Source organism: Saccopteryx bilineata, chromosome 5 (genome assembly GCF_036850765.1).
Source record: "Saccopteryx bilineata isolate mSacBil1 chromosome 5, mSacBil1_pri_phased_curated, whole genome shotgun sequence".
NCBI lineage: Eukaryota > Metazoa > Chordata > Mammalia > Chiroptera > Emballonuridae > Saccopteryx > Saccopteryx bilineata.
Window position 1 is genome coordinate 178,981,534 of NC_089494.1, and position 17,402 is coordinate 178,998,935.

At 37.3% G+C, this 17,402-nt stretch overlaps 1 protein-coding gene across 2 annotated transcripts in view; it reads right to left on the reverse strand.

Annotated features, from left to right (window-relative positions):
• Window positions 1-17,402, reverse strand: part of BANK1 (B cell scaffold protein with ankyrin repeats 1) — a 395,229-nt gene that overhangs the window by 19,834 nt on the left and 357,993 nt on the right. For both annotated transcript variants that reach the window (XM_066280104.1, XM_066280103.1), the window contains exon 11: window positions 14,838-14,903. In XM_066280104.1, the coding sequence (XP_066136201.1) occupies window positions 14,838-14,903 (66 nt within the window). The remainder of the gene's footprint in view (window positions 1-14,837; window positions 14,904-17,402) is intronic.

A 17,402-nucleotide genomic window follows, 5' to 3' on the forward strand; every position in this document is an offset into this window, starting at 1 on the left:
TTACCTATAAACTCTCACTTTTCCTTTTTGTATTTGGATACAGTGCCTGTCTTATTTTACCTTTGATACTATTTTGCATTATTTAAGTAAAAACAGCACAAAAACCTTAATAATTTTATAATCTAGACTTTTTACTGCTAGTGATTGTCATGCCAATATAATGGTAAAGACTACAGATTTAAGCACTGCATAAGTAACAGACAATAACACATATGGCAAGAGGTGCTGCCTTAATCTTTTTATTTTTCTAAATGATTGCCCAATATCAGCTCTTCTTCTTAATTTTAATTACCGTACTTTTTGCTCCATAAGACACACATTTTTTACCCCTAAAAGTGGAGAGAAAAAAACCCGTGTGTCTTATGGAGTGAAAAATATGGTATTTTATTAAATATTTTAACACACCATTTGGTTCAGAACATTTTTTTTTCTTATTTTCCTTCTTAAAACCCTAGGTGTGTCTTACGGTCAGGTGCGTCTTATGGAGCAAAAAATATGGTAATTAATTAATTACCTTGTTTTCTTTGTGAATTTAGAAGCAGTCTTCCAAAGTGTTGTCTCTTTTCCCCAAAGGAAAACAAATCTTTTGAATCCATTCCAAATGAATGGGGTTTTATTAAATTCATAAATCACTTTAGAAAGAATATAGACTATCTACCTATGCAAGAAAATCATGTGCCTTTCTCTTTTCAATGGAAACTGTTTGTGTTTTCAGTGTATAGTAACTAAGCTTTTGTTTTTCTTTTATGTTGTTTTCAAACTATATATTCTTGCTGGTACATAAAAAAAGCAAATTATTTTTGAATTATATTCAAGTGTTTTTAAATAACTTTCAGGAGTCTTGAAGTTGATTCTGTCATGCTTTCTAAGTATGTATGTACAGAATATCATTTAAAAATAATGAAAATGTATGTTTTCCTTCCCAACAGTTACACTTTTTTTTTCATTGATTGTTTTCTCATACGTGCATCTCCTCAGCATCTCAAGTCAATGCTCTATCCACTGCGTCACTGCCTGGTCAGGCTGCACGTTGTGTTTTACATTCGTGTTTTTTTAGTTGTTAAAACTTTCTAGAAGTTAAATTAACATGTGATAATCAGTATCTTTATCTTGTATCTAGCCATAAGGAGACTAGCTCTATCCTTGAACTATTAAAATATTCTTAATCCTGTCAAGAAATCACTCTCTTTTTTTTTCTCTGTATGATCTAAAAATTATGAACAATGCCTGTCCAGGCAGTAGTGCAGTGGATAGAGTGATGGTCTGGAATGCCAAGGACCCAGGTCAAAACCACAAGGTTGCCACCAGTTTGAATGCAGGCTCACCCAATTTGAGCATGTGCTCACCTAGCTTGAATGTGAGATCATAGACATGATTCCATGGTTGCTGGCCTGAGCCTAAGGCCACTGGGTTGAAGCACAAGGTTGCTGGCTTGAGTCAAAGGTCGCTGGCTTGAGCAAGTGGTCACTCACTCTGCTGGAGCCCCCCCCCAATCCTGTCAAGGCACATATGAGAAGCAATCAATGAACAACTAAGGTGCTGCAACAAAGAGTTTATGCTTCTCATCTCTCTCCCTTCCTGTCTGTCCCTGTCACTAAAAATAAATAATAATAATAGTAATAAAGATTATGAATAGTTTAACAGTAATGATTTATGTCATTTTTATTATTAACTGAGGTTATAATGTATGTTCTTGATTACTGAAATAACTAGCACATTACATTAATATTTCTAGTATATGGGATGGTTCATATAATAGAAAAATTCTTTTACTTTAGTTTGAAATAACTCAATAGCAAAGCTCATTGCTGACTATCTTTTGAGTTAAAACATTCCTTAGTTATTAGTCTAGAAAGTTGTTTTTAAATTTCTTTTATCACCTGACATAGTATGTTTAATATAAATTTTTATTTATTTTTTCAATACACTTTATTATTTAGAGCAGTTTTAAGTTCACAGTATACTTGAGTAGAGGGTACAAAGGTTTTCTACATACAGCCTGACCCTACACATGCATAGCCTCCTCTATTGTCCACATCCCCCATCAGAGCAGTACATTTGTTGTGACTGATGAACTTATATTAGCACATTATCACCTGACATAATTTTGTTAATTAGTATTTCTCTTTAAAAAGTCATATATTTTCATATCCAAGAAAATAAAACAATTCCTCTGATTCTGTATACTTCCATTTTCTCATGACTGATATTTTAAATTGGTGTTTTATCTTTGTTTTATTTGCCAGAGAACTTGCTAATTTACTCTTTTTAAAAATAAACTTTTATAAGGTGATGGAAAATGATTTGACTTTGAGTGATGGGTATACAACATAATCAACAGTTCAAATGTTATAGAAAAGTTTACCTGAAACATATGTACTCTCTTTTTTTTGACAGTGACAGAGAGAGTCAGAGAGAGGGACAGAGATGAGAATCATCAATTCTTCATTCGGGACCTTAGTTGTTCATTGATTGCTTTCTCATATGCGCCTTGACTGGGGAGCTACAGCAGACTGAGTGACCCCTTGCTCGAGCCAGTGACTTTGGGCTTAAGCTGGTGAGCCTTGCTCAAACCAGATGAGCTCCTGCTCAAGCTGGCAACCTTGGAGTCTTGAACCTGGGTCCTCTGCGTCCCAGTCTGACATTCTATCCACTGCGCCACCGCTTGGTCAGGCTGTACTCTTATTGATCAATGTCACCCTTTTAAATTTAATTTTCTAAGTAAAAATTTTTTAAAAATGTACAATTTAAATTAAAAAATATAAACTTTAAGGTTTAACCAACATTTTCTGTATATTCACCTGTGAATTCTTTAAATTCTACCACTAATTTACAACTTTTATAATTTATTTCACTGGCTTCATTTCATAATTTTTACTCAAGTCCAGAAGCACATTAAGGTCGGTTGAGGCCCTGGGTGCAGAAAAAAATATGGGGACCCTTAAAAAAAGGAAAGAGAGGGAAAATAAAAATACATGTTAACCATATTTTTAAATAAATAAAAAATATTATGAACTTTTAATGTTAAAATTGCACATATGAAACCAAACTTGGTGCCATTAGAAAAAAGTGTCAAGTTGGGGTTTTGCGGGGCCCTTCAGGAGTCGGGGCCCAGGGAGCATGCCCAGTGCGCCCGCCATTCAGACCACCTCTGCTAGACTGTTTAGTTCCTTTGTCTCCCTTTTCTGTTATCGCTACAGTTTTCAGACTGCAATGTTGCCTCTGCTTATAGGACTGTTAGCTAAGCAACCAATTGTGTTTGAACTTTCTCTTTGCCTTCAGAGTTTGTCAGAATTTTCACAGTTGTTTTTATTTAAATTTCTGTTATTCATACTTTAAATATTCTATTGAGATTAGAAAGTAGGTTGAATAGGTAATATTTTATTAAGTTTATATTTAACAGCTAGCATATTACCATATTACCAATTATGGCTCCTGAAAAATGTATAGTATATTAAGTACAAACATCCTAATTTTTATATACTCCTTTTTATTATTCCTTTTTATTGAATTTATTGGTGGTAACACTGATTAACAAAATTATACAGGTTTCAGGTGCCCATTCCTATAACACATCATGTTATACACTGTCCTGTACACTGTACTGAGTGTTCACCACCCCAAGTCAAGTCTCACCATTTATCCCTCCTACACCTCCCTCCTTCTCCCCTAGTCCCATTCCCCACATAATCACCACACAGTTGTCTGTGTCCATGAGTTTTTCTCCCCCCTTTTTTTGTTCAATCTCTCCATCCCTACCACCCAGCCCCTACCCTGCAACAGCTCCCTGTTGTTTATATTTTTTGTATTTTTACTACTTTATCAAAGATTCAAAGTACTTATAATCTCTCACTACTACTGTGGTTTTGTCAGATGCTGTTATTCTAACACATTTATTTAAACATTTTAATACTTTAATATTTGCCACATAAAAGTACATAAATGACATATTTTTATTTGGATTTTAGAATTTAAATAAATAGAATGATTTCTTTTGTCTAATAAATACTTTTGCATTGAATTCTATTTTTTTCTAAAAATAAGATTGAAACAATTCCTTCATTTCTGTTTCATCATTAATTTTCAGCTTTTCTTTAATATTTTTGGTCATTTATCTTTTTAAAACAGAATATCATCTAATTTTGTTTGTTAGCCAAAGCTGAATCAGTGTCTTTTATAAAAGAGAACACAGCATAACATTTGGACGCGGCAGGCACGGGTACAAATCTCAGCTTTGCTTCATTCCACTTTTGTAATCATCAGTTTCTTTCTATATAAAATGAAGATAAATAATTTCCTTTCAGAATTATTGCAAAGATTAAAGGAGCTAACGTGTGTAACATGCTTTGTGGCACAAGCGAAAATCCAAGAAGTTATAGAGATACTTGCTACTATGATTACCTGGAAAAACAGTACAGGAGGTGATTATAAACAGGAGCTTCAGAATAAAATAGAATTAAATTCAAGTTTGGCTTCTACCACTTACTTACTCTGTGACCTTGGTTACCTAATCAATCCTTCTTGGAAAGTGAAATAATATCTACCTCATAAGATAGCGCTGAAGTCTTAAGGAGCTATTGTATGCAAATACTTAGCATAGTGCCCTTTGTCCAAAGGATTGTTACTGCTCTGTGAGGATGTTTGACTGACATATGTATTGTCATAACTGCTTTTCTTATACTTAATCTGGTTTTGAGTACTGTTTTTTTGCCTTTACTTGTAGATTCTGACTTTTGTTATAAAGACTATATTTATAACATATATAGTACACTTAATATATAGTACATATTTATATATAATTATATAATATTAAATAATTTGGAAGATACACATTCTATTTATTTTGAAATGGGTACTTTTCTAAATTTCTGAGATTTTTTTATCTTATATTTTTGATTAGTAAAGTCACAAATAAAAGGGCATGGTTTAATTTTTTCAGTTTCTTCTAGTTTCTAGACATGTTTATATATTTGAGAATTAGACCTATATTATTGGAATAAAATTATGACTTGTTTAATTGTATTTATTTTTTATTACCAATATTTTATGTTCACATGGTTTATAAGTAATTTTATAATAATTATGTAAATTGAATTCTGTGTTTCAGTGAATTTATTTTAAGATTTTTAAAATTAATTTTACAGAGAGGAAGGGGGCTGAGAAGTATTAACTCATAGTTGCTTCACTGTAGCTGTTCATTGATTGTTATATGTGCCTTGACAGGCAAACCCAGGGTTTCAAACCAGCAATCTCAGTGTTCCAGGTTGATGCTCTATCTACTGTACTACCCTAGGCCAAGTTATGTTTCAGTGAATATAAACTTTTATTTTATTTTTACTTTTTTTTTTTTCCCGAAGCTGGAAACAGGGAGAGACAGTCAGACAGACTCCCGCATGCGCCCGACCGGGATCCACCCGGCACGCCCACCAGGGGCGACGCTCTGCCCACCAGGGGGCGATGCTCTGCCCATCCTGAGCGTCGCCATGTTGCGACCCTCCTGGGTGTCGCCATGTTGCGACCAGAGCCACTCTAGCGCCCGGGGCAGAGGCTAAGGAGCCATCCCCAGCGCCCGGGCCATCTTTGCTCCAATGGAGCCTTGGCTGCGGGAGGGGAAGAGAGAGACAGAGAGGAAGGCGCGGCGGAGGGGTGGAGAAGCAAATGGGCGCTTCTCCTATGTGCCCTGGCCGGGAATTGAACCCGGGTCCTCCGCACGCTAGGCCGACGCTCTACCGCTGAGCCAACCGGCCAGGGCCTGTTTCAGTGAATTTATAATTCACTACAATTCTTGAACACTATGACTTGTTTTTTGAGCAATTTGTTTGCTTAATCTGTCATTTATTTAGAATCTTTCAGGGAATACTTTTATGATGACATAGAAATGTTATCCTTCCTAAAATCCTAGATATCCTAAAAGTATATTTGTTTTTTTCAGACACAAACAAAATACCTGACTAAATATAAACATAAGTGGCAAGTTTTTCCAAATAAAATGTGTAGTCTTTAGTTTAAATTTTTTTACACAGATGATGTAATTTTAAAACTGATCTTCATTATTTAATAGAAAAGCTAAGTTAAAATATTTCCTCAATACTTTACGATACTTTCTTCATCTTTATGATTTAAAAGATTTGCTAACGTGCTTTTAAATCTGTGTATATTTCACTTGAGCAGGCAGTGGCGTAGTGGATAGAGCGTCAATCTGGGATGCTGAGGACCCAATTTCTAAACCCTGAGGTTGCCAGCTTGAGTGTGGAATTGCTGGCTTGAGCCCAAACGTCGCTGGTTTGGAGCTCAAGGTCACTGGCTTGAGCCCAAGGTCACTGGCTTGAGCAAGAAGTCACAGGCTCAGTTGAAAGCCCCCCCATCCAGGTCAAGGCATGTATGAGAAAGCAATCGATGAACAACCAAAGTGATGTAACAAGTTTATGGTTCTCATTTCTCTCCCTTCCTGTCTGTTCCTGGCTGTCCCACTCTCTGTCTCTCACTAAATATATATATCGGTATATATAATGACTTTTTCCTGGACCACAGTGAGCCCATATAGTCTGCATATTCCATTTCTCATCCCCTGTTCTCCAAAGCTTTGTCTAGTTGTGTTATTTATTGCATTGTCTATCCCATTTTGAATATACCCATCAACACGAGTTGGATCTCTGTTCTCCATATCTTCTGTTTCCAGTCTTTCCAGGTATTGAGACCAAACCCTTCTCCAATTATGTTTTCTATTTCAATAATGGATTTCACTCACTGTCAGCCTTTTTTTTTTTTTCTGAAGCTGGAAACGGGGAGAGACAGTCAGACAGACTCCCGCGTGCGCCCGACCAGGATTCACCCGGCACGCCCACCAGGGGCGACGCTCTGCCCACCAGGGGGCGATGCTCTGCCGCGACCAGAGCTACTCTAGTGCCTGGGGCAGAGGCCAAGGAACCATCTCCAGCGCCCGGGCCATCTTTGCTCCAATGGAGCCTTGGTTGCGGGAGGGGAAGAGAGAGACAGAGAGGAAGGAGGGGGGGTGGAGAAGCAAATGGGCGCTTCTCCTATGTGCCCTGGCCGGGAATCGAACCTGGGTCCCCCGCACGCCAGGCCGACGCTCTACCGCTGAGCCAACCGGCCAGGGCACTGTCAGCCTTTTTGAGTGACCAATGTGAATTTTAATTTCAGCTTCCAAGTTGATTTTATTTTTACCATATTTGCCCTTCTAACTCTATCTCTCTTCATGTCATGTGTTTCACCTCATCCTGTCATTTCACCTAAAATGTCTTTCACCTGTTTGTTTTCATCTCAGCCTGACTTTGATAACTCACATATTTTTATAGTTATTACCTTAAAACATTTTATAAAAAGTTAAAACATTTATAAGAATCTTGAGATTTAAAAATTACAAACTGTTAGTGGAAACAGTCTTAATGTATGTGTGAGTGTGTGTATTTCTCATTAAATCCATATTGGTACCCTGGCACTTTTGGAAAAGCTATGACAATCTTATTAAAGAAGTACTTACAGAAGTATAATAATCTTGGGTTTCCTTGATGAAAAGTTCCCTCCTTACCTCTGAAGTGATTTTTAAAGTTTTTATATTATTTGTTTGTTATCTTCTTCAATACTTCAAAAATTATTTATTGATTTTAGAGAAAGAAGGAGAGAGAAAAACACATTGAGTTGTTATTCCACTTATTTTTGCATTAATTGCTTGATTCTTGTATGTGCCCTGACCACGGATCAAACTTGCAATGTTTGCATATCAGGACAGTGCTCTAACCAGGCTGAGTTACCCAGCCAAAGTTTCAATCCATCTTGAAAGAGAATACATCTATAGAAACATGTTTGCCAAGAGATATATTATCTCTTTTGGTTATTTTATTTATTTATTTATTTATTTATTTATTTATTTATTTATGACAGAGACAGAGAGAGACACAGAGAGGGACAGACAGGGACAGACAGGAAGGGAGAGAGACGAGAAGCATCAATTATTTGTTGCTGCACCTAGTTGTTCATTGATTGCTTTCTCACTTGTGCCTTGCCTGGGGGGCTCCAGCAAAGCAAGTGACCCCTTGCTCAAGTCAGTGACCTTGGGCTTCAAGCCAGTGACCTTTAGGCTTAAGCCATTGACCATGGGGTCATGTCTATGATCCCACGCTCAAGCTGGTGAGCTCATGCTCAAGCTGGATGAGCTGGCACTCAAGCTGGCGACTTTGGGGTTTTGAATCTGGGTCCTCTGCATCCTAATTAGATGCTCTATCCATTGTGCTAGTGCCTGTTTAGGTGTGTTTGTTTACCCTTTGAGTTTATTTCTTGTGTTAAAATCAAATATTGATTTCTGCTCTAGGACTGCAGAAGACTTTGATAGGTGTAGTTCATAGCTCAAGGTCCCAGAGGTTAGCAGACTTTTGTCAATTGCAGCTTTGTCTCCTATAGATGAGACATGATTCTTTGGCAATATATACTGACTGGTTTTGAAATACTAACTCCCTATATAAATTAATAACAGAGATCATTTTCTTCTTCTTCTTCTTCTTCTTCTTCTTCTTCTTCTTCTTCTTCTTCTTCCTCCTCCTCCTCCTCCTCCTCCTCCTCCTCCTCCTCCTCCTCCTCCTCCTCCTCCTCCTCCTCCTCCTTCTTCTTCTTCTTCTTCTTCTTCTTCTTCTTCTTCTTCTTCTTCTTCTTCTTCTTAAGTTAGTGAAAGGCAGGGAGGTGGGGAGGCAGAAACAGACTCCCACATATGCCCCAACCAGGATCCACTCGGCAATCCCCCTATAGGTAACCCTAACCCTAACCATAACCATAACCCTAACTCTAACCCTAACAATAACACTAATACTAACCCTAATAATAACTTTAACCCAAACCCTAACAATAACCCTAACCCTACCTATAACCCTAACCTGAACAATTACCCTGTCCCTAACAATAACCTTAACACTAACCCTAACCCTAACCATAAATATAACCCTAACTCTAGCAAAACACTAAATCTAATCCTAATCCTAACCCTAACAATAACCCTAACCCTAACTCTAACAATAACTCATCTGGGGCTGTTGCTCTGTAACCAAGCTATTTCAGAGTCTGAGGTGAGGCCATGGAGCCATCCTCAGCACCTGGGGCCAACTTGCTTAAACCATTCGAGCCATGGCTGTGGAAGTGGAAGAAAGAGAGAAAGAGAGAGAGAGAAAGAGGAGGGAGAAGGGTGGAGAAGCAGATGGTCGCTTCTCCTGAGGGCCCTGACTGGGAATTGAACCCAGGACTTACACACGCTGGGCCAACACTCTACCACTGAGCCATCCAGTCAGGGCCAACACATTTCTTCTTGACCACCCCATCCCTTCATCACAGACCTTTACTTAAGGCTCTTAGAATGTAAAATGTAATGTGAAGTCCCTCCTTATTTCCTAATGAAAGGACTACTTTCTGCATGTATACAGAAAGACTAGAGCTGAAGAGGGCAGGACTTTTTAGAACTAGCCTCTGTGTGAGTAATAGCTGTGAATCAGTGGCTGGACCACTGATTTTAGTTGTTTCAATCTCTTTTTCAGTCTTAGAATTAACTGAATTAGTTCTACACTCTAGCATTAGCCTTTTCTCACTGTTACTAAGAATTCCATATTATTGACCATGCCTTGACTTCACAGGTATTTTTGAGAGGTCACACTGTGGGCTGTTGACATATCACCATTTTAGACAAGAACTCAGCTATTGAAGAAATTTTTCTAGGCATTGCTTTAACAAAAAAGCTTTTTTGAACAATATGACAAATAGAAATGTAAGTTCTACTGAAAAAGAGAACTGGGTTTCTTATTCTTTTATGGAGTACAAATCACTACATTTGATAATTTTCCTCTTTTCTTTTTAATATATCTAGTGCTGGCAGAAACAGCCTGATGAAAATACCTCAGAGACCAGCATTCTCCTTTCCCCAAATACGGGTAATATCATCCACAATTCCCAGGTCTCTTAGTTATAGAAAATTTTATTACTTAACATTTATCAAACTGCTGCAGCACTTGGCACTTAGAGAACACATACAAGATATGGTTCTCTGACTATATCCTTCCCATGACATGACCACCCTCAAGCAGACCAGCCAATAGCAACTGTGCAGTCTGTCGTGAGGAACAGTGGGCAGATTACACCAGGGATTGCAAACTCATAAGCCTACAGGGGCCACGCTGGTAGAATTACTGAGCAGAGAAGATTTCAGTGTCTGTTTATTAAACACATTCGAATAGTCTTTTGTATCACAAATACATATATTCTTTTCATGTTTTTATGCATCATGATTCTCCCTAAGCTTTTTATTTTTCCACTTTTGATAGAATTCTAATTTTAGAGAAGTGTGTCTCAAAATAAGAAAACAACATGGAGAGCGTGTTAAATGATAATAGCGAAAGTCATTTGTAACAAATGATGTAAATATATAACAGAAAGTGGTTGGAGATTTGAATTTTTATATGAAACATGGATTTAAACCTGAAACAAATTTAAATTATATTGTGCAGATTGTTTTGGAAATGTAACATACTTAAAAGCAAAATTTGACCACAATAGCCCCTTAAACAGTTTCTTTTTATTAGATTTTGTTCTCTATATACCGGTGTACTGATCATTATTCTCATGTGTTTTACTTTTAGTCTATCCCTACAGTCAGACTTAGCCAACCACATTTTAGAAGCTCTGCAAAGAATTCTTATGTTCCTCTAAGGTTGGGAGTCACTGGAATAGGTGAGGGTAGATGTGCTCTACCCTCTCCCACCTAACCCCACCCTCAAAGAAGTATGTTGCTTTCTAAGAGCAATAGCCACAACACATCCTTGATGCAATTCAGTATTGAACTGTGTGGCTGAAACCTGTAGATGTGACTTATGATCACAGTATGGCAGTTAAAATATTAAGAATGCTAAACCTCATCAGTTGCCATGTACCATGTCTGAGGTAGGACTACAGTAATAAAATGGGATGATTCTGGTGAGAATAGAAAAGGCTCCTTGGCACTCCAAGAAAAAAATAATTTACAGAGAAAAAAAGTAACATGTCTGGAAGACATGAGCTATTATGTGTATATGATTTTGTAAGTAGAAAGAATTAAGTGGACATTTCCATATCCTTGAGGAAGCAGCTCATACAGTACCTCAGCCTCCTTCAAGTTGATCACATTTACCTAGTAGTTTTATATTTTACTAATTATATTTTATAGATACTTTATTATTTGAGAGGGACCTAATGAATGCAAACATTCTAGCTCTGGGAAGGAATCTAGTCAATGGAATGCATAGATTTAATAAGTTGGAATTGGGCATTATAAATGAGTTCTCTATGAGTTTGGTTATTATAACTCAGACTTCAAAACTGTGATCAACTCCAAACTCTCTGAAATATTCAAGTCTACGGCTTATGACATGAAGAACAAACCCTTCACTGGCCTGTGAAGCTCAATTTTGGGAAGGGGTGGAGGTGAGAAGCAGCATATTCTGCAATATCACTCTGGCATTTTCTAACGTCAAAAAACTTGGGAGAACTGATTTCAAAATTGTATTTTGATGGAAACTTTTTACTTGTGATCCAAAGTCCTCAGCATTTTCTTATATTTTTTCAAGATGTGAAAATTGAGTCAAAGAAATCTGTTAAGTTTCCATGGAAATGGTGCCAATTAATTTTTTCTGTTCCTCAGGAAAATTCCTTGATTTAGCAGTAGTGTAACTTCCTGGCAATCCCTTGGCAGCTGTGAACACAGGGCAGCTGAAATCCTTACACTTGCAGTGGGAAAATAGTTGGCTCTCACAGTCCCTTTTCCTTTCAGCATATAGTGAAAGAAAAGAAATAATTTATTTCGCCTTGTTTAGAGAACTTGTCTAGTCCCTTTAGAAAATCTTGACTCTGACACCATTTAATGAAAGGATCTTTTGTTCTGTACAAATAAAGAGATTATCATTGCTGAAGCGTGTACTGCTTTTCCTAGTATACCGTAAAATCCCAGGATATTTGAAGAGTAAGCATTAACTTGGGATAAGTAGTTTTGACTTCCTGGCACGTTCTATGAACTGGATGGTTATAAATAGAAAAAATGGTTGGGCACAGTAATCTTTTTTAGGTACTTGAAAGTCTTTCATTTAAAAAATACTCCCAATTATTCTCAATTATTTTCTTTTCCCCAAATATTTTCTTTTTCTCAGATTGAAAGAATCAGGAAGGTTTTTTTTGTTTTATTATTTATTTATTTATTTATTTGTTTGTTTATTTATTTATTAACATTTCCTGAGGTTTAAATTCTCTGGTTCTTGCAAATAGAACCATTTCCTTTTCTGTTTTACTAAATTACTGATATCCAGAGTTAAAGGAATCTAGAAAAACTGCTCTAAGATGAGCAATCAAAAACATCATCATGAAGTTGGATTTAGGTATCTAGAAAGAAAAAAATTGATTGAAATTTTCAGTATCCTAGCCCTCAAAGTGTTTTAAAAATCTGGTAATTATTGACATAGATAAAACAAATTAGGTAACAAGGTATGAGCAGATATTAAGCCAAAAAGTTTTTATAATTAGGTCCTTGTTTCTTCCTTTTTTTGTGACTTAGTATAGTAACTTTTATTTTTGCAATATCTGTCTTGGAGACTGAGTTTAAGAAGGGTTTTATAATTTTACATGGCATTATGCATGAAGGATATTCTTTTTGTTGTTGTTGTTGTTGTATTTTTCTGAAGCTGGAAACGGGGAGAGACAGTCAGACAGACTCCCGCATGCGCCCGACTGGGATCCACCGGTACGCCCACCAGAGGGCGATGCTCTGCCCACCAGGGGGCGATGCTCTGCCCCTCCCGGGCATCGCTCTGTTGCGACCAGAGCCACTCTAGCGCCTAGGGCAGAGGCCAAGGAGCCATCCCCAGCGCCCGGGCCATCTTTGCTCCAATGGAGCCTCGCTGCAGGGAGAGGAAGAGAGAGACAGAGAGGAAGGAGAGGGGGAGGGGTGGAGAAGCAGATGGGCGCTTCTCCTGTGTGCCCTGGCCGGGAATCGAACCCGGGATTTCTACACGCCAGGCCGATGCTCTACCACTGAGCCAACCGGCCAGGGCCAGGTCCTTGTTTCTTTTCATTATTCTCTCCTCCTCTTTTTTTCCAGGCACAGATTGGGCTCTTTTTCTCTACATGTGGGAGTATAATCATCATTCTCATGTAAACTTCATGGACATTTGCAGCCTTTCCATATATTGCTCTCTGTGGAACAACCAGAACAATTGATAAGATCAAGCATTTCAAAGATCTCTTCATATCTTTGTTACTTGTCACCTTCTTTCATCTCCTGTGGCTTTCTTCACTTGTCCTCTTTAATTTTGATAAAATTTAATTAAAACATGATAATTGAATAATTTATAAAAATGCTTCAGGAAAATATTCTCCCAAAGAGCTCAAAGCATCCTCTCTCCTTACTCTTTCCAAAGCTCTGTGAGGTGCCTGGGAGAGGCCACAGAGAAATAATCTTTTCTAATTTGTTTAATTCAACTGCACAACAATCTATAAAGTTTTGCATTAATTTTTTAAGAGAACTAAAGGCACAGTGATAGAATAATAGTAGATTTACAAAGATTCATCATTTTCCCCAAATATAGACTCATTAGAAATGGACACCTCTCCAATAGAATTTCTTCTGCATGTAAATCTATACACAGAATATCCAACTGATTCACGGGAGACTGGAAATTCAGTTCCTTATGTGTTGCATTCAAACATCATGTACTTAATTGGAAGAATGACCCAAGTAGAAACTTCCTGCCATGGAAAACATCACTTGAAGTCATGGGTGAATATCAATCATGTTAGGGACACAGCTTTGTTTGGAGGGCAATCCATAGCATCGGAGGAGTAGGCTTACCGGAGTTTGCATACAATAGCTCAGTGGGTGTTAGAAGTTGGCACAGTCAGTACCCAGTCATCTTTGCAATGGCACAAAAGGTGATTGACTTCAGAAGTGTTTAGTAGCTGTTGTGAAATCTCCTAGTTTTATTTTAATGTCTCTTTCAGCATTTTATCAGTAACAATTTGCAGGTAATATTATTTGGGACTAGAGTACTTTCAAAGGTGGGTTGAGGTTAAAACATCTGTGCATGTTCCTTGATTATCAAGGCAGCCAGTATTAGCTCCCTCTGCCACCTTTCATGTTTTTCATTTTTGAACTTTAACCAAGGACTTATTATCAGGAAAAAAATCATGATAAATAACCAGATCTTTTTTTCACTAAGAATGAGATGTGTCAGGGAAAATGGTGGTGGTGGTGGTGGTAGGGAGACAGCTGCCTCTTTATACAAGAGGAAAATAATCTTCCTGTGAGAAGTCTCTGTAGCTACAGATTTTGGCTGTTCTCTGCATAACAAATAATTGTTTAAAAGTGTTGGATCAAGTGCCAAAGGCAAAAACAGTGAGAAAGGGGTACAATCTTTGACTGGAATTCAATGTAGAGCACAGAAAAACTGGGCTCATTTCATTTTGGGGGCTATCAATCATCTGTCCTTCCCTCCAAGTAATTTCAGAGGCCACTCTTTAAAGGTCCATGAAGGTGTAGTAACTGATGCATATTTGAGAATTTGTCTTACTTGATCTTCCTAGAGCCCTGATAACATTAAAACCACTAATGGTGTCACAAGGCCACTTTTTGCCTTTGTTAATTAAAATATTTTTCTTGCATTAATCTTATTATGGCAAAATTATATTTGGGTAAGACAAAGTTAAGAATGAAATTAATCAAGAACACTTATATACTTCTATCCCAAGAGACTTTATTCAGTATTCATAAGACTCCTTTAACTCTAATTATAGATAATTAAATAAACTGAAGTTGGTGTCAGTACCTTGTTTCCTAGGACCATGGAACTTGTCACCGTCAGATGGTCTTCTGGCTGCCTTTTGTTGAAACACTGCAAAAAGTATAGCACATGTTATTTATTGAACATAATTATAAATAAGAACAAACTGTGGAAGTCTCCAGGAAACTGGAATGCAACACATCATTTTCCTTAGCATCAATTCTTGAATTGTATTATTTTTGAGTGGGAGGATTATTAGATTTACAATTTTCTCATTTGTGCAGCTCATCAGTCATTTCAAAAGGCATTCTCTGTGGGCTGAGCAGTATAATGCTGATGGAATGCATCATTAAACTATTTAAATCAAGATATGATCCCATTTTGATATCAGGTAAAGATAAAAGCTGCATTTTGTTAAAAGTGATAAATGTTAAAATCATATGAAAAATTCCATTTGCACAGAAATTACTCATGCTGACTTCTTGGTGATAAGCAAGAATAATGGTTGTTTCTTCCAAAACAGATGAAAAGACTTCTGTATTTCAGATGTAATAATAAAAAAGTACTTTATTCCTGTGTCGTCTAGCTGGACCTCAGAGCTATTAAAGAAACTTATTCGAATTACTTCATTATTTGAAAAGTGCTTTGTTCTCATTTATTATTTCTCACATGAAATTCTGTGAGACAAGTCAGCATTACTCATCCCATTCTGCAGATAAAAGATAAAACTGATTGTTTAATATTTATTGAGCACCCACAAAGCTCCATATAGCTTCTGGCACTTGTTAATGAAAAAGTCTCTACCCTTTACAACTTGACTTTAGAAACTGAACGTTGCACAGTTCCATTTATTTTTTATGACTAGTTTGAATTGCAGGGTTTGGGAACTGGAAGAGGCCTTGGAGACCTAGTTCAATCTCATATGTTTAGAGATGAAGGAGATGGAAGTAACTAAATTATAAAAGGGCTAAGTAATTTTGCAATTATGGTAGAGCTGTAATGTAGACCTTCAAGCTTTGATCTTTAATCTAGTGCTAGGTTCTTTAGAACACAGCTGCTTCTTCATTTCCATAGGTGTTTCAGTTTAAAGATAAAGAAGGAGCTATAGGCAGGGGGTTGAAAAGAACCTTAGAGCATTTTCAACAAGCTTGTGTCTCTTGCTCTCAGTAGCTCACCAGGATCTCCTAGGAGTAAGAGCTGTCCAGCTGGATGGTGCTTGACCACTGTGACCAGGAGACCATGCATCCCAGCAGTTACCTGGATATCCGTCTTTGCTTTTAATATTCTTCAAACCATTCTAATACCAAGTCCATATCGGGATTACTCCAGATAGCACATTTTGTAAATTGAAAAAAGGTCTCTAAATCATATCAAATCAATAATTATTTATTAAGCATATATAGTTAGCCAGCTGTTGTCAAGACAGAGGGTACTCTAGTCTACTGTCCTCTTTCAAACAGGAGAAGCAAAGATATTTTCAAAGTATGATGTGTTTAAAGAAAATTATATGCATGAAATAATATTTCTAGTTGAAAATCAATTTTCTGCTTCAAGTTAGTATTTGGAAAACATGCTAAATAGAACTTACTGGGAAGTTCTGGGGTTTCTGGCTTGCATTTTTTTTTTTTTTTTTTTGTATTTTTCTGAAGCTGGAAACGGGGAGAGATAGACAGACTCCCGCATGTGCCCGACCGGGATCCACCCAGCACGCCCACCAGGGAGTGACGCTCTGCCCACCAGGGGGTGACGCTCTGCCCACCAGGGGGTGATGCTCTGCCCCTCCGGAGCGTCGCTCTGTTGCGACCAGAGCCACTCTAGCGCCTGGGGCAGAGGCCAAGGAGCCATCCCCAGTGCCCGGGCCATCTTTGCTCCAATGGAGCCTCGCTGCGGGAGGCTAAGAGAGAGACAGAGAGGAAGGAGAGGGGGAGGGGTGGAGAAGCAGATGGGCGCTTCTCCTGTGTGCCCTGGCCAGGAATCGAACCTGAAACTTCTGCATGCCAGGCCGATGCTCTACCACTGAGCCAACCGGCCAGGGCCGCATTTTTTTTCTAAAATAAAATATACTGATAGATAGTCTGTGATATATTTTAAGTTAGTAAATGAATTTTTATAAGTGGTGCTTGATTTTTTTCATTGGTCAGCTCTAAAAGTCTTTAAAAAATAAAACACTTTTGAAATTTTTATAACATGCAGGCCCTCTGTACTTTTCTCCCAATATTAAGATAATAACTAAGACTGTTCAGACAAAAAAAAAGCTGTAGTGTGTCATAATTTACCTGGGAAATAATCTGAATCCAAAGATAAATTCAGAAAATAAGTTTTTTGACTAAAATGTACATTAATTTTTAAGTTTTAGGAATTCTGCTGAATTTTGAAGCTATAAACAACCTGGAAGTGGAATTATTTTTCCCACTTTTTGACATTAATTTGTTAAAAATCACTTTATACTTTACATAAAAAATATTTTATTAAAACATGTTTGGTTGACAACAAATGACAGCCTTTATGAAAAATAGTAAATGTTAAATCAACACTCTTTTAGTCTATAGAATAAGAAGTTAACAAGTAGTATACTTCTTTATTGTTGAGAATTTACCAGGGTTTATAGTT